This window comes from Bos mutus, chromosome 9 (genome assembly GCF_027580195.1).
Source record: "Bos mutus isolate GX-2022 chromosome 9, NWIPB_WYAK_1.1, whole genome shotgun sequence".
Taxonomy (NCBI): domain Eukaryota; kingdom Metazoa; phylum Chordata; class Mammalia; order Artiodactyla; family Bovidae; genus Bos; species Bos mutus.
In genome coordinates this window covers 8,965,015-8,983,908 of record NC_091625.1, presented here as the reverse complement: position 1 = coordinate 8,983,908, position 18,894 = coordinate 8,965,015, and the positions used below count along the sequence as shown (strand labels likewise).

The 18,894-nt window shown below is 38.7% G+C and overlaps 1 protein-coding gene across 1 annotated transcript in view; it reads right to left on the bottom strand.

Annotated features, from left to right (window-relative positions):
• COL19A1 (collagen type XIX alpha 1 chain) overlaps nucleotides 1–18,894 on the bottom strand; it is a 412,517-nt gene that overhangs the window by 384,940 nt on the left and 8,683 nt on the right. Inside the window, exons 2-3 of the mRNA XM_070377142.1 lie at nucleotides 14,218–14,292; nucleotides 13,148–13,247 (exon numbers count right to left, since the gene is read on the bottom strand). Of these exons, the coding sequence (XP_070233243.1) occupies nucleotides 13,148–13,247; nucleotides 14,218–14,292 (175 nt within the window). The remainder of the gene's footprint in view (nucleotides 1–13,147; nucleotides 13,248–14,217; nucleotides 14,293–18,894) is intronic.

The window sequence follows — 18,894 nt, the reverse complement described above, 5'->3', positions numbered from 1 at the left end:
TTCATATCCCCTGTGAAGCTTTCCTGAAGGCTTCTCTGGTTCTTCCAGCATCCTCTATACTTAATATCTAAAGACTGTTGCAATTCTGTAATTCCCAGACAGAAATAACCAGGACTTTTATTCTTAAATCCTTGGTGCTTGGCATAGAGTGAGTATTCAGTATTATTTGGGAATTGAGTGAAATACTTCATTAGAATTTCTTCTTTCATTGGCACCAAATATGAACTTGGAAATAATGGGGACCATATCATGGAATACTTTTGCCTACACAGCTCTCTTAAGCAAAGGGAATTTCATATTCTTATCATGGATAAATGGGAAGAGAGCTATTGTCTATGAAAATATTAGAGAGGATTGCCTAGTATCCGTATCAATGGGCTTCTGAGCTCCACAGAGTTGGTTGCCAAGAGTTGGTGAATTATATTTGTTAAATACACTGTGAGAGGGAATTCCCTGGGGTCCAGTGGTTATAAATCAGTGCTTTCACTGCTGTGGCCTGAGTTCAGTCCCTAGTCCAGGAACTAAGATCCCACAAGCCTCACCACCCAGCCGAACAAAATTTCACTGTGAGGCTCTGCATGCAAGCTGCACCGCCTTGGGATCCACAGGACAGCTAAGGGTCACAGAGCCCATGCCACCGTCCTCCAAAGCACACACAAGCCCCATTTAGCCACAGACTGCAGAGCAGCTTTGGCTTTGAAGGCTGATGATAAGCAGTCATGAGTGGAGGTTGACTGGGTCCTAGGGAGAAGCCTTCTCATGGAGGGGACCAGAGCAAAGGCAGAGGTGACAAGCACTTAGAAGGAGATTAGGACACAGGAACAGAAGCACACTAAGTGATATAAGCCAGACCCCGAAGGACCAGTGCTGTAGGGTTCCACAACCCTAGAGGAGTCAAGAGACAGAAAGTAGAATGATGGTTGTCAGGGGCTAGGGGAAGAATGATGAAGAGTTATTGTTTTATGGGTACGGTTTCAGTTTGGGAAGGTGAAAAAATTCTGGGAGTGGCGGTGGTGATGCCTACACAACAACATGAAGTTACTTAATGCCACTGAACCGTACACTGAAAAATGGTTAAAATTTTAACTGTGATGTTATAAGAAAGCAATAAATCACACACATACACAAAGAACAGAGACACACTTCCTTCTGAACATGAGCGTATGTGCAACACTCAAGAGGCTCTCAGAAATAATAAGCACAGCCTTTAAGAGGGAGCTGAGGTTCTGCAGTTGTGCGGGTAAAAAGTAGGACTCCTAACAATGTAGGCACTGATCTTACTCTGACATGATTTGAACCCACACAGTAAGGAGTCCTGGGAATATTTAGATTATCTGAGCCAGAGTGAGAGCTCAGCATTAAGGAGACTTGCTTGAGAACATCAGTGAGGGCAGTGTAGAAGCTCAACTGTCTAGAATGTGCAGGATTCCACTGTGCAGAAATGGTGTACAACTGTGACAGAGAGAAATGAGTCCACAAAGGCAGGTCTGAGCCACACTGAGGTCACTGGCATTGGGTGCAGGACAGTGGTCACCACTGACTCGGAAAGAGACATTTCCACAGTATTCAGGAGTCCTAGTCATATCTGAATGGGTTACAGGGTGTGTGAGGAAGTGAAAGTGGTCAGTTACATTCTTCCTTTGGGCAGTTTGGGAGGAAAAGGGGCTGTCAAGGGAACATGTTTCTAGAACAAGGAAGAATTAAATATGTATTTGTAGATTAAGGGGACAGGATCCTGTGAAGAGCGTATCAAAAACAAGAGCAAAGGGGATCATGTGTGGATCAAGGTCTCAAAGGAGGTTGACAAAGAGAAGATTAGGAGCACAATTGAAGGGGGTTAACCTTGGAAACCGGAGGTTCCCCTTGGAAGAGGACAGCCGAAGCATAGAAATTCCAAGGTGGAAAGCCCAAATTGAGATGGTTCAATTAAGAGAAATAATTGTTGACCCAACATCTGGTCAATTCAGTCTCATAGTCAACCAACCAGATGTTAATTCTACATGGCATGATCACGCGTGTCCACATAAGTTTAAGATTTCACTGAACCTGTGATTGCTTCTAAATTACACAGCCAGTGTGAGAGAAATTATTAAAGTCAATTATTTGAGTATATTTCTTTTCCATTTAAAATGATAAAAACTTTAACCTAATCTGGAAAATGTATTTTAGGAAATGTAAGTGCTAATTAAACCAAGGCATAGACAAGGTATTACCGTACTGGTGTGAGTCACATAAAATTACACGAGAAGCTTTATGACTTCCATGCTTATTTTCTGATTAGCTTTTATGGTTAAGTTGAAAGAACTGAAGTGATAATAAATTAATGACTTATTAGTTGACAAAATTATTTTTCTTGAATTGACATAGATTTCAAAGTTTCTCACTGAAATCATAATTGTATCTTCCTATCTGATTCTGTGTCTGAGAATGAGGATTAGACTATCCAGTGCTATTTCATGAAATAGGAAGTCCTGTCAATAAAAAAAAATCTAAAGCTATTCTCAAGCACTAGTATAACAAAACATCATATATTACTACAATCAGTGCTCTGGGTAACTCATAAATTTAAGGTCATGCTTAATTTTGGGTTTATTGCCATTGTAAAAGCAGTATATTTGCCACCACTAAAGATTAATAGCGGATTAATCGTCATAGCATTTTTATGGGGCAAATAAGATTAAAGATGACTCAAGGATGTGCCTCCATGCTTTCTTTCCTTTGTGTATTCTGGAAACCTGCAGTGCACATTCCACAGATACATATATATAACCTGCACCCAAGCAAAGTCTCTTTGCTGTTGTCCCTTATAAGATTTGATTCATAAGATAAAAAGACAGGTGAAGTAAAAAATGTAATATATAATCCAACCATACAAGTACATTTAATTAATGACTGTCAAAGTGGCCCAAGTAATTACCAAAATAGGACATCTTAATTTTATTACTGTATGCTAATATCTGCATTATTATGACTCCTAAGTAGTAGATTTAACTGGTACTTCACTATTCTCAAGATAAGTGGAATAAGGATATTTAAGATAATTTACATGTAATTAACTATAATTGAAAAGATAAACTCTAGAGATCTGCTGTACAACATTACACCTCTAGTCAGCAATGACATGCTATGCTATGCTATGCTAAGTCGCTTCAGTCGTGTCCGACTCTGTGCGACCCCATAGACGGCAGCCCACCAGGCTCCGTCGTCCCACTTAAACATTCATTAATACAGTAGATGGGTCCCTGGTGGCCCAGATGGTGAAGAATCCACCTGCAATGCAGGAGACCTGGGTTCAGTCCCTGGGTAGAGAAGACCCCCTGGAGAAGGGAATGGCTACCCACTCCAGCGTTCTTGCCTGGAGAATTCCACAGAGGAGCCTGGTGGGCTACAGTCCATGGGGTTGTAAAGAGCTGGACATGACTGAGTCACTAACAACACTTTCTTTCACTTCTTTCAAGATGGTAGATATGGTAAATGATGTTTCCAAAATAAAATAAAACAAAATAAATGAGATATGAATGCTGTAGAATCTATATGTGCTTGCCAGACTCCTCTGTCCTTGGGAGTCTCCAGGCAAGAATACTGGAGTGGGTTTCCATGCTCTCCTTCATGGAAAGGTTACCCTTCCCAACCCAGGTAGAATCTATATAGATATGATCAATTACTGACACTTTTTCATTTTACCGTCAAATATTTAATTATATAAAATTATATAAAATTCAATTATATAATTACATAAAATCTGAAGGAGGAAAATCCTTACTTAAATTGATGATAATATTAAATGTTTCTGTTAAATGGACATACAAAGCTGATATTTCATATTATATTATATTTTAGAAGTGTTGGAAGAGGTCATTGACAGGATTTGCCCACCAGATGACCTGTGAGCTGGTCCTGGGCAACCAGAGGGACCGCCAGAGGCAACCCTCTCCCCTGTCCTTGGAATGTACTTTTCTGCCTGCCGTTTCCGTGGTAGAAGTTCTTTCAAGGGTGCAGCCTTGGGAGAGTAATCTATAGCTGAGACCATCTGGACAGTGTACATGACTGAGCCCCATGAAGGCTCTATATAAACTGTGATTCTGGCCCGTGGCTGTAGAGATCTACTGCTCTTCTGGCATGCAAGAAAAGCCTCACATGTAAGTTGCCTTGCTCAGTAAACCTGCCAACTACCCATCTGGGTTGCTCTGCCTTTTTCTGCAGTTTCCCCTTGCCCCCTGTGTACAGGGGCCAATTTCATATTTCATCTGGGGAATTTCTGTGGTTGTGAACCAATAAGGAACCATCTCAACATAAGCTGTTAATGGAATGTACTAATACCCCTTACAGATGACACCACCCTTATGGCAGAAAGTGAAGAGGAACTAAAAAGCCTCTTGATGAAAGTGAAAGTGGAGAGTGAAAAAGTTGCCTTAAAGCTCAACATTCAGAAAACTAAGATCATGGCATCTGGTCCCATCACTTCATGGGAAATAGATGGGGAAACAGTGGGAACAGTGTCAGACTTTATTTTTCGGGGCTCCAAAATCACTGCAGATGGTGACTGCAGCCATGAAATTAAAAGACGCTTACTCCTTGGTAGGAAAGTTATTACCAACCTAGATAGCATATTGAAAAGCAGAGATATTACTTTGCCAACAAAGGTCCATCTAGTCAAGGCTATGGTCTTTCCAGTGGTCATGTATGGATGTGAGAGTTGGACTGTGAAGAAAGCTGAGCACCGAAGAATTGATGCTTTTGAACTGTGGTGTTGGAGAAGACTCTTGAGAGTCCCTTGGATTGCAAGGAGATCTGACCAGTCCATTCTAAAGGAGATCAGCCCTGGGTGTTCTTTGGAAGGACTGATGCTAAAGCTGAAACTCCAATACTTTGGCCTCATGCGAAGAGTTGACTCATTGGAAAAGACTTTGATGCTGGGAGGGATTAGGGGCAGGAGGAGAAGAGGATGACAGAGGATGAGGTGGCTGGATGGCATCACCGACTAAATGGACATGGGTTTGGGTGGACTCTGGGAGTTGGTAATGGACAGGGAGGCCTGGCATGCTGCAATTCATGGGGTCGCAAAGAGTCGGACACAACTGAGCGACTGAACTGAACTGAACTGATTACCCCTTAATTTTCTAGAAAAAGATAAGAGGCTTTTGTGATAGAGAAGTAAATATTTCCATGCATTCTTAAAATATGTATAATACTCTTAAAATTATTTTCTATCTAATATATAAAATTTGCCTAAATTGCATTAAAAAGAATGAAATAATGCCATTTACAGTAACATGAATGGACCTAGCGATTATCATACTACAATGAAGCAAGTCAGAGAAAGACAAATACCACACAATATCACTTATATGTAGAATCTAAAAGATGACACAAATGAACTTATCTATGAACAGAAAAACAGGCTCACAGACACAGAGAACAGACTTGTGGTTGCAGAGGGGGAGAAGAAGTAGTGGAGGGATGTACTGGGCGTTTGGGATTAACAGATATAAACTATAGTATATTGAATGGATAAGCGGTAAAGTCCTGCTAGATAGCACAGGAAACTACATTTAATATCCTGTGACAACTCATAAAGGAAAACAATGTGAAAAAGAATTTGTTAATATATATGTATTACTGAATCATTTTGTTTTATAGCACAAACTAACCCAATATTCTAAATCAACTATACTTCAATAAAAGAAATTATAAAAAATAAAATAAAATTTGGGTAAGTTGTATGATTTTAAAAAATTTATTAATTGTGAACCGATCAGCTTTTGCCTTTGTCTTAAGAATGTATGATTTAAGGACTCACTGCACATTTCTGGTATGCCAAACTATAGTTTAGGAAATACAGTGACAGAAAAATTATAACAGAGAACAAATCTGACTCTATATTGGATCTGTTTCTTTTATTTTAACCTTTGTTAAAGGTTCTAATGCTTTTTCTATAAGTTAATCTATTCAGACTTAAATAGAAGAAAGTAGGGAAAACCACTAGACCATTCAGGTATGACCTAAATCAAATCCCTTATGATTATACAGTGGAAGTGAGAAATAGATTTAAGGGACTAGATCTGATAGATAGAGTGCCTAATGAACTATGGAATGAGGTTCGTGACATTGTACAGGAGACAGGGATCAAGATCATCGCCATGGAAAAGAAATGCAAAATGGCTGTCTGGGGAGGCCTTACAAATAGCTGTGAAAAGAAGAGAAGCAAAAAGCAAAGGAGAAAAGGAAAGATATAAGCATCTGAATGCAGAGTTCCAAAGAATAGCAAGAAGAGATAAGAAAGCCTTCTTCAGTGATCAGTGCAAAGAAATAGAGGAAAACAACAGAATGGAAAAGACGAGAGATCTCTTCAAGAAAATTAGAGATACCAAGGGAACATTTCATGCAAAGATGGGCTCGATAAAGGACAGAAATGGTATGGACCTAACAGAAGCAGAAGATATTAAGAAGAGATGGCAAGAATACACAGAAGAACTGAACAAAAAAGATCTTCATGACCCAGATAATCACGATGGTGTGATCACTGACCTAGAGCCAGACATCCTGGAATGTGAAGTCAAGTGGGCCTTAGAAAGTATCACTACAAACAAAGCTAGTGGAGGTGATGGAATTCCAGTGGAGCTATTTCAAATCCTGAAAGATGATGTTGTGAAAGTGCTGCACTCAATATGCCAGCGAATTTGGAAAACTCAGCAGTGGCCACAGGACTGGAAAAGGTCAGTTTTCATTCCAATCCCAAAGAAAGACAATGCCAAAGAATGCTCAAACTACCGCACAATTGCAGTCATCTCACACCCTAGTAAAGTAATGCTCAAAATTCTCCAAGCCAGGCTTCAGCAATATGTGAACCGTGAACTTCCTGATGTTCAAGCTGGTTTTAGAAAAGGCAGAGGAACCAGAGATCAAATTGCCAACATCCGCTGGATCATGGAAAAAGCAAGAGAATTCCAGAAAAACATCTATTTCTGCTTTATTGACTATGCCAAAGCCTTTGACTGTGTGGATCACAATAAACTGTGGAAAATTCTGAAAGAGATGGGAATATTAGACCACCTAATCTGCCTCTTGAGAAATTTGTATGCAGGTCAGGAAGCAACAGTTAGAACTGGACATGGAACAACAGACTGGTTCCAAATAGGAAAAGGAGTACCTCAAGGCTGTATATTGTCACCCTGCTTATTTAACTTCTATGCAGAGTACATCAGGAGAAACGCTGGACTGGAAGAAGCACAAGCTGGAATCAAGATTGCCGGGAGAAATATCAATAACCTCAGATATGCAGATGACATCACCCTTAGGGCAGAAAGTGAAGAGGAACTAAAAAGCCTCTTGAAAGTGAAAGTGGAGAGTGAAAAAGTTGGCTTAAAGCTCAACATTCAGAAAACTAAGATCATGGCATCTGGTCCCATCACTTCATGGGAAATAGATGGGGAAACAGTGGAAACAGTGTCAGACTTTATTTTTCGGGGCTCCAAAATCACTGCAGATGGTGACTGTAGCCATGAAATTAAAAGACGCCTACTCCTTGGAAGGAAAGTTAAGACCAACCTAGATAGCATATTCAAAAGCAGAGATATAACTTTGCCAACAAAAAGGTCCGTCTAGTCAAGGCTATGGTCTTTCCAGTGGTCATGTATGGATCTGAGAGTTGGACTGTGAAGAAAGCTGAGCACTGAAGAATTGATGCTTTTGAACTGTGGTGTTGGAGAAGACTCTTGAGAGTCCCTTGGACTACAAGGAGATCTGAGCAGTCCATCCTAAAGGAGATAAGCCCTGGGTGTTCTTTGGAAGGACTGATGCTAAAGCTGAAACTCCAGTGCTTTGGCTACCTCATGCGAAGAGTTGACTCATTGGAAAAGACTCTGATGCTGGGAGGGATTGGGGGCAGGAGGAGAAGGGGATGACAGAGGATGAGGTGGCTGGATGGCATCACCGACTCAATGGACATGGGTTTGGGTGGACTCTGGGAGTTGGTGATGGACAGGGAGGCCTGGCGTGCTGCAATTCATGGGGTCGCAAAGAGTCGGACACGACTGAGTGACTGAACTGAACTGAACTGAACTGAATCTATTAAAAAAAATGTTACCTATAGCCTGAAATATACACGATAGCCCATTTTCATGACTCTAACCTTTAAAGGAATAGTGTTTTTCCATTCATACAGAGATAAAAAGTTGCAGAACAGAGAATAGCATTTGTCTTGTTGAGGGTTTATAGGAACACTATGACACCAGACCTATGGATGCTGCAAGAACGAAGGATTCCAACACCAAGATGTTTGCAACAACCAGCAACACTCCCTCCCCTTTCAGTAGAAAAGAAGCTTGAATTCCACCTCAGGTAAGATGGTTCTTTGGGACACTAGTCCACCATCTTCTCTCGCCTCATTGGCTTGCGGTGCAGAGAGCAGCACGAGCTTGGACTGGTTAACAGACTTATGTGCAGCTGTCAGTCAATCTCATGTAAACAGCTGGACAGCTTTTTACTAAGTCACATTTCATTACATGGGAAACTTCCTATATAGAATGCCCCAAATGAAATCCAAGGAATGCATAAATATTCATTTTCTATAGTTTAATGAAATGATGAAGTAATCCTCCCAAAATTTTCAGCAATGAGAAGCTTCAGTATCAGAGTTTTGAACGTAATTTTGAGATTTAGAATTTAACTGGTTTTGAGAACTTGGAGAGGTCCCAAAGAGTAATAAAAATTAAACATGGTTAGAAAACTGGCTCTTATGAGGGAAGGAATGAAGATACTGAAAATCAGCCTGTGTGTGATGCTTAAGGAAGTGTAGCTTTTACAAGAGGAGTTGTGGGCTTTGAGTCCGGCAGCCTATGCTCAAATGAGAGAACACAGTTCAGTTTCTTCTCAGGTCGAGGTAAGAACAGAGTGCAGCTTTTGTTTGCATTGTGTGTCTTTCCAGCAGGCTCTGGGAAGGCAAGATTAGTCCTGCATCCTTCCCCAGGGCAGTCCCAGAGCCTAAGGAAGTGCTCAGGCCATTGGAAGCTGCTGCTGCTAAGTCACTTCAGTCGTGTCCGACTCTGTGCGGCCCCATAGACGGCAGCCAAACAGGCTCCCCCGTCCCTGGGATTCTCCAGGCAAGAACACTGGAGTGGGTTGCCATTTCCTTCTCCAATGCATGAAAGTGAAAGGTGAAAGTGAAGTTGCTCAGTCATGTCTGACCGTCAGTGACCTCATGGATTGCAGCCTTCCAGGCTCCTCCGTCCATGGGATTTTCCAGGCAAGAGTACTGGAGTGGGGTGCCTAGTAAATGTTAAATGAAAGGATGAGCTCTGGACCAGACTGGATTCATTTCAGTGACTTATTGAATGTTCCCTCTTATTCAACCCTTAGCAAAAAAGAAAATTTCAGGAACCCCTAAAATACTTTTTACAGTAAGCTATGACTTTTATTTATAATTGTTACAAGTTTTGAGTTAAAACACAGAACTTAATAACAAAAATATCTAATGCCACTGAAGAAATTGGGTGATATCTGCATATCAAATGCAAACAGATGGGTAAAAAATGATGGAACATAATTATAAGTATAGAGCAAGATCTCTAAAAACAAGCTTGGATTTCTACTCGAAACATCAATCTTATGGATTTTTTTGGCTCAATAAACATCTACTGAATGAATGGATATGTGAAGAATAAACAAAGAGGCAATGGATGAGTAAGTGGTGGGTCTTAACTGGCTTCTTTAGTTAGAAAAACAGAGGAAGCAACCTTCTGGTACATTGTAGTGTTATTTAATATAATACAGTAATAAAAGTCTGAGCATAATGTGAAGGTTTGTGTAGAAAAGATATGCCCATAGTGTAAACCATTCAATAGTAGCAAAGACTGGGGGCTGATGATGCTCTGCAATACACATAACAGTTTTCCCATATTTAGGAATATTTCCAAGGGAACTGTTAAGGCTTAAGATGCCAGAACAATTAAAAAAAAAAAAAGCAAAACTGAAAATCTTCTTAAAAACTCTGTACATTTTCTATGTATATAGTGTGGGGTTTCCTAGTTGCTGAGGATTATTATATATTACAAAACACAAATTTGAAGATCTTCCTCCAGCTCATTTTTTCCATGTAAAGCTGTGAAATTAAATAGACCTTTGCTTCCAGAATGCAACCACCAGTTTAATGAAAGAGACAGAGAGACAACTCCTCTTCACTGGAGATGTATTTGTTTATAATAAAAGCAAAGAGGACCGTATCAGTCAATTATTCCAACTGTTTCTAGCTACACTATCCAAGTTCATAAAATCTTACTAATCCGTGCTGATTATTTTTTCACACATAGCCTCATTTTCCCCCACTTTTGGGAACTGTTTCAGTAGCAAAAGCCACCGACTCACATGTATCATCCTAAATTAGGAAGCTACAGACTTGAGACATATGTGAACCCTCCCTTCCCCCCTCTTTTTGCTAATGGGCCATAACACTCCAACATACTGAACTCAATAGGGCCTCAGAATCCTTCTCAACACATTATTCTGTACAGACACAAAATCTGAGAGATAAGGCTCTTAACCATCCTTGAATTCAATAATAAATCAGGAAATTCACTTTTTATGTTACATTTTAAATTTATTTATTCAACTACTAAGACATTTTTATTTAAAAACATGCTTATATACAAGCAACTAATGAAAGAATTATATTAAACCAAATAAATAAGGTGCTTCATACCATATGCATGTTTTATAAAATTTTCTCTCAGAACTTCACCACTTTCCCTGATAATTGCTGAAACACAATTTAAAGATAATCAGAGCATGATCATCTGGAATATTGCTCTCAATGTGTATAGAAATCACTATTTCTTCTACATAACCAGATATGTAACTTGTAGATAAAAAAATGCTAAGGGAATTTCCTCCAGAAAGATGATTCTAGAAAACTAAGTAGCAAGCCCCAAATACTTATTATTTCCTATCCGAAGGAATACTGAAGATGGACATGAATTGAAAAGAAAACCAAACATAGACAGTTCGTCACATGTTCCTGTACCCGTGCGACCTTTCTGGGGACAACAATGTTTTCCTGAAGGACCCTTGCAAGAGCTGCTTTTGGGTCCCCAGGTTAAGCCAGGCTAAAGGCACAAAGTGTCCATTGGGTAGAGACCAACAGTTCATAAGATATCTCCCCTCCTAAACCTGGAAGATGCCAGAACAGTAAAAAAAAAAAAAAAAAAAAAACAAGCTCAGGCATAGAAAAAGTCCCAATTTCCATGTGAATTAGCATCTGCCTTTTCACATGCTGATTCTGCAAGGCAGCTCATTTACAAATATATAAATAGCTGCAACTTTACTCCAGTCTCATTGAAAAATCAAGATGGCATCATGTGAGAGAAGCATCCTAGCATCTTTGGCTCACAGAGCAAAATGTAAGTGGAGATGAGCCAAGCTACTTGACACTCACTAGTCAGCTTAACCAGATCCCCTCCAGTTTCCTGAAGTGGAGGGACCAGAGTTCTCCTGTGCAGAGCTGGAGAATTAACTTACATCGATTGCCCAGCAGTAGCACAGTGATTTAGAGCCCAAAATCAAAAAATAAATTTCAAGTCATACACAGTATTTATTACCACGCATACTCAAAAGAGAATGGCACTGTCTAAATGTGGCAACAAGTTTTCCAATGTAGCTACTTAAAATTGTCACTCCTATACTTTGGCCACCTGGCCAGAATTAGAGGGGTTTAAATCATCAGGAGAAGGTGAGAGAGAACATGCATTTTAATTTTTGGAAAAGGATTTATTGCCTTTCTTAAATTCATTAATTAATTTATGTTTAAGAAACATCTAAAGCAATATATATGAAATATATGAGACACAAACGGACTCTTCTTTACTGCATATGAATACCCAAACAGGGAGCTGTCAAGCCCTGAGGGTTTAATGTGTGCGTGTGAAGCCACTTTCAGGCTTAAGACACCCACGATAGCACAGGTCTGTACAGTGACATCTGCTGAAGTTCTCCAGCAGACAATCACTGTTACATTCCCTGATATCAAATTACCCTCTTCCTTAGCCCTCTGATTTTTTACAATTAATGAGCAGTTTACTTTTAAGGAACCATATCACTAAACTAAAAGTATCTAAAGGATCACAAAATAGAAAATTTAAAAGAAAATTTTCTCAAGGAGTTAGGAACCTGGTTTACATGATACCTCTGAGGATGGGCAACGAGATAATTAATGCTATTTCTCTTTGAGAATTTCAAAGCTGAGATTCTCAACAACTCTACCTGGTAACTCAAATATTAGAATACCCATCAGGAAGTGGAAACATCCATGCGTGTTTTCACACAAAAACATCTGTGTTGCATATTAAACCAAGCAGAATTTTATGCTTTATTCATTGCAGTGTAGTCATACACTGGAATGTTCACCTTGGACTCAAAGGCTGAATATCAGAACCATATATGTTCTATCTGCCTTCTTGATGACTCAGGCTTTCTGATTTACTGTTGATCCATCCTCCAGTTACCTATAGTCAGCCATACAGTGAATGCTTGCTTTGTATAATTGCTGGTCAACTGGAAATATTCAAGTGGAAAGTGATTCTTTTTAGTCTCATTTATCAGAAGTATAATAAAGATAACAAACAATAAAAAAGCCTTAGGTAAATCCATTTTGAAATAAATATCAAGATCAAAAAAAAAAGAAAAAGTTTTTTTATCCTACTGTTTACTCTATACAATATATACAATAAATAAGGGGTAAATTCTTTTAATTTATCATAGAGCTTATCCCTATGCATGAAGCATGTGGAAATAAATATAATAAATATCAGTCTTTTGTCTCTAAGTCTACATTGGTCTTATGTTTCAAATTCACATTTTAAAATCTAATTTTGATTAATTTGTTTAAACATAAATAATATTTCTTCAAAAATAGATTTAATTACTATTTTATAATAATCATGCCTCTATCTATACATGTAAATTAACACCACAGAACAAGATCAGTTTGCAGATTATTAAAAACCACAGTATAAAAACATCACATTTACTGCAGCATTCAAATGATTGTGATACTGTCAAGATAACTTTTTATTTTTAAACAAGTTATTTGGAATCTCTTTAGAAAGTAGTTTATATAGTATTAAAAAACATAAAGAAAAATTATTATTTTACTTACATGGTGTCTCTAATAAGAAGTGAACTTCCCAATTTGAAACAGGTTTTATCACCTTCACAAAACACATGTTTCAGAGAAAATCGCTCTGCTAGGTCAAAACCTGTGAAGTGTAACAAATGATTTAATCCAGCAGTTTTATTAAATATAGTAAACTCACAGAGATACTGATTTTTAAATAGTATTTTTGTAGTCATTATCTGCAGATTCATTATTTCAGGTTAAATTGTAAAATTACTTTTTAATATAAATTTATTTATTTTAATTGGAGGTTAATTACTTTACAATATTGTATTGGTTTTGCCATACATCAACATGAATCTGTAAGAGGACAAAATATATTTCAAGAGATTCAAATATTAATTTTCTTTGATATGGGAATGATTCTAAATAAATAATCAGAGTCGCTTATTGTACCAGCTCTGATAGCTAAAGACAGAAAACTAGTTAAATAAAAAGCACTATTACGGCGGGGCCTGGTGGGCTGCCGTCTATGCGGTCGCACAGAGTTGGACACGACTGAAGCGACTTAGCAGCAGCAGCAGCAGCATAACCCATCCAACTGAAATCTAAGCAGCCTTTTTAAAAATATCATGCTTTAGAAAAATATATGTTGGTGTGGGGAAATGCGTGGATTTCAAATGCAGTGTATGGATTATGATTATGCGTGCATGAGTCAGAGTGGAGGGAGGGTGGAGAGAGAAAATGGAGGATTAAAGGGAAAAGAGAAAGAAGGGTAGGTATGTTCCAAAATGAGCGCCGTCACCATACTGGGGTATTGAGATCTTCTTTCTCATATACTTTCTTTATTTCACATTTTCTACAATAGATATGACTTTTATAATTTCAAATAACTTTTGTTCTCCAAGAGGTTGAATTGTTGGTCGTCAGGTTAAACAATGTAGAACTCTGCTTTCAGAAGTTTTTGTATATCATCTGCCTGCTTTGCTCTTAATTTTATTGATATTGGTCTTACCATCTTAAATTACAATGTCAAGGAGTCACCTACAATACACATGTTTGGTTATAATTTTACACAAAAATGCTTCCTTGTGAAAGATTATCATGCTTACCTGAAACTTCAAGTTTATCTCTGTTGTCTTTTCTAAACCGGCGTCCCTCTGTTCTCAGTATAGGACACTGGTTTTCTATTAAAAAAAAAAAAATATTGAGAATTTTCAGTATAGGGTCTATTATTTTTCTTTGAATAAATGTGAATCATGTAACACAACCAGAAATGTAAGATAAAATGGAAAGAAATTAAATCCTTTTATTAAATTTCTTTTAAACGAGGATAAGAGTATTACCCACTTAATTGTGTGTTCATGAGAATTACATGTGGTTATATACATGAAGTGTCTGGAATACAGACAATGCTTGTTAGTCTTAGCTATTGTTAGAATTTTATTGCTCTAATATTCTAATTGCTACAATATACTTGACAGTAGGAAATTAGCTAGCTTTAATATTGTTAAATTTTCATATTCAAAGTATATTCTAATATTAGAACAAGTGAACTACTACTATTTTAACATAACTTGTATTCAGGTTTTGATATTAGTGATATTAAACTTTAGAGCAGAAGGAGACTGCAATGGACTAAATGCGTCCCTCCCCAAATTCCTATGCTGAGGTCTTAATCCCCAGTGTGACGGTATTTGGAAGTGGGGCCTTTAGGACTTGATTAAGTTTGGATGAGGTCATAGGGGTGCAGCCCTCATGATGGGATTCATATCCTTTACAAAAACTGGAGAAATAGGAGTTCTTTCCACCTTGTGAGGAATTCAGGAAGAGGGTTCTCACAAGAACTTAGCCAGGTTGTCACACTGATCTCAGACTTAGTCTCCAGAACTGTGATAAATAAATGTCTGTAGGTTAAGTTCCAAACACTATGGTATTTTTGTTAGAGCAGCCTGAAATAAGTTATTAAAATAAAACTAAATAGCAAAAGCAGACTTCTGCTATACTAAAGTGGTCTATAGTGAAAAATAAACGAGATAAAAATCATTGCTGCTGCTGCCACTAAGTCACTTCAGTCGTGTCCGACTCTGTGCAGCCCCATAGACAGCAGCTCACCAGGCTCCCCCGTCCCTGGGATTCTCCAGGCAAGAACACTGGAGTGGGTTGCCATTTCCTTCTCCAATGCATGAAAGTGAAAAGTGAAAGTGAAGTCACTCAGTCGTGTCCGGCTCTTCGTCACCCCATGGATTGCAGCCTACCAAGCTCCTCTGTCCATGGAATTTTCCAGGCAAGAGAACTGGAGTGGGTTGCCACTGCCTTCTCCAAAAAATCATTGAGAAAATACTAATTATGTGTTGAGGCAGTTAATGATGTTCAAAGAAATGATCAAGTTTGCTTACACTCACAGTGGATTTACATATTCATTGCATCCCGATATACTAATATAATACTATACATGTATACACTAATTTCTTATTATCTGGGGTATATTTAAATTTAATTCAGACTACTATGACTGCAAAAGTGACTGTAAAGAAAGCTGATTGCCGAAGAATTGATGCTTTTGAACTATGGTGTTGGAGAAAACTCTTGGACTGCAAGTTGATCAAACTAGTCAATCCCAAAGGAAATCATTCCTGAATATTCACTGGAAGGACTGATGCTGAAGCTGAAAATCCAGTACTTTGGCCACCTGATGTGAAGAACTGACTCACTGGAAAAGACCCTGATGCTGAGAAAGATTGAGGGCAGGAGGAGACGAGGACAACAGAGGATGAGGTGGTTGGATGGCATCACCGACTCAATGGACATGAGCTTGAGTAAGCTCCGGGAGTTGGTGATGGGCAGGGAGGCCTGGCCTGCTGCAGTCCATGGTCCATGAGATCGCAAAGAGTCGGACACAACTGAGTGACTGAACTGACTGACAGCGACTGCAGTCACAATATTAAAAGACGCTTGCTCCTTGGAAGAAAAGTTATGAGAAACATAGACAGTTTAGTAATAGGCAGAGACATCACTTTGTCCACAGAGGTCTATATAGTCAAAGCTATGGTTTTTCCAGTCGTCATGTATGGATGTGAGAGTTGGACTGTAAAGAAGGGTGAGCACTGAAGAACTGATGCTTTCGAACTATGGTGCTAGAGAAGACTCTTGAGAGTCCCTTGGGCAGCAAGGAGATCAAACCAGTCAGTTCTAAAGGAAATCAACCCTGAATATTCATTAGGACTGATGCTGAAGCTGAAGCTCCAGTACTTTGTCCATATGATGCGAAGAGCAGACTCAATGGAAAAGACCCTGATGCTGGGAAAGATAGAAGGCAGGAGGAGAAGGGGACGACGGAGGATGAGACGGTTGGACGGCAACATCAAGACAATGAACATGAGTCTGAGCAAACTCTGGGAGACAGTGAAGGACAGGAATGCTTGGTGTGCTGCAGTTCTAATCAGACATGACTTAGTAACTGAACAACAAGATTCTAAGAAATTAATAGCCATTTCAGGCATAATTGCAGCCAGTTTTTATAATATGCCAACTGTACAACTAGACAATTCTTAACCTAAATTGATGAAATATTTTGCCATCTTACAATCACAACCTTATTTTTCCAAAAATTCATGTTTTCTGAAATTCAGGTTTGGGTTTAATGACCTCAAAGATTTTATGACACAGAGATGAACTGCTGAAAATCAAACTGTGTCCTGCTCCATGGAAAGTGGAAACTACTGATTCTCCTGGTCAACTGCTCAGCCTCTCAATCCTTCACTTAACAAATGCATCGTAGACTTCAAGGGTGGTGACACGGCCTCAGCTTAATATACCTACCCAGAAGGATAAATCAAGTTATAAATAGTACTACCACTTAATCAGACGTATAAGATGTGACACACACAATTAAAACATGTAGTACTGAATAATTTTAAAGAATATTTAGCTACTTTGGAAACTCTTATCTCAGATATCTTAACATGATAACAAAACTGGATATTTTGTAAATACTGCCCATTTTTTTTAAAGAAAATTGAAGTCATATCCATTTTTATCTGAGTTCATCATCATTTTTATAAAAACTAAATATCCCATCAAGATCTCTGGACTGAAAACTAGACGGTGTTGCAGAGAGAAATTAAAGTCCTAAATAACCTAATGGACTAGCCAAGTATTTAGACTGAAAGACTAAATATTGTTAAGATGTCAATTCTCAATTTTATTTCTAGGTGTAGTTCAGTACCAATTAAAATCCCAGCAGGTTGTGTGTGTATTCCTATGTGAGTGTGTATGTGAAAACTGACAAGCTGATTCTCAAATTTAAGTGGAACTGCAGAAAAACTAGACCAGCTAGGACAAAACTGAAGAAGAAGCCAGAGGATCTACAACATTGTACACCAGCGACTTTTATAATGTAGTGCTGCTGCACATATAAACAAATCAGTAGAACAGAGAGTCCAGACACAGACCTGTGCACACATGATCTCCGGATTTACCACAAAAGGGCCAGTGCAGTTCCAATGGGAAAGGGATGGTCTTTTCAATCAGTGATTCTGGACCAATGGAACATCAGTGTAGAACAAAACTGAACCCTTACCTCACACCATGCACAGAAATTAACTAGAGATTCTCTTAGACATAAATGTGAAAGGTAAAGCAATAAAGGACTACAGAAACATGTAAAATCTTAATGAACTGAGGGTAGAAAATATTCACTGACAGGGACACAGAAAGCACAAAAGGTTGACAAATTGGCCTTCATTGAAATCTTAATAATCAAAAGACAATGTTAAAAGAGTGAAAAGGCTATCCAGGGACTATTACAATATGTATATCCAACAAAGGATCATATCCAGAACATAAAAAGAATTTTCACAACTTGACTGGGAAAAGTTTGAAAACCCTATCATGATAATGTGAAAAAAAAAAAAAAAACTAAGCAGTTCACAAAAGAGAATATTCATATTGCCAACCTGCCCATGAAAAGGTGCTCAACGCCGTTAGTAATCAGGGAAATGCAAAGCAAAATCACAGAGAGACCACTAAACGCCTAAAAATTAAAGAACGGCACAGGTGCTAATGAGGATGTGGAGCAGGAGAGATTCCCTATGTTGCTGCTCATGGGAGTGGAAGTCAATACAACCACTTAAGAAAATTCATAGCATTTCTTAAAGCTAAATAATCATGAACTCAAAACCTGGAACATCAATAACCCAAGAAAAAGGAGTACAGAAATGGTGTAAAAGGCTCTTTTAGAAGGGAATATTCCTCGCAGCATTACTCATAAGCATCTAAAACTGGAAACCACCAAATGTTCATTGACAAGAATAAATAAACAAATTGTGGTATATACAATGAAAAAGTGTAGCAATAAAAAGGAATGAACCACTGCTCTATGCAATGACCTGGATGAATTTCATAGATATAATAAGTGAAAAAAAATGCCGTCCTCCAAAGAATACAAACTTTCAGTTCAGTTCAGTTGCTCAGTTGTGTCCAACTCTTTGTGACCCCATAAATTGCAGCACGCCAGGCCTCCCTGTCCATCACCAACTCCCAGAGTTCACCCAAACTCATATCCATTGAGTCCGTGATGCCATCCAGCCATCTCATTCTCTGTCATCCCCTTCTCCTCCTGCCCCCAATCCCTCCCAGTATCCGAGTCTTTTCCAATGAGTCAACTCTTCTCATGAGGTGGCCAAAGTACTGGAGTTTCAGCTTTAGCATCATTCCTTCCAAAGAACACCCATGACTGATCTCCTCTAGAATGGGCTGGTTGGATCTCCTTGAAGTCCAAGGGACTC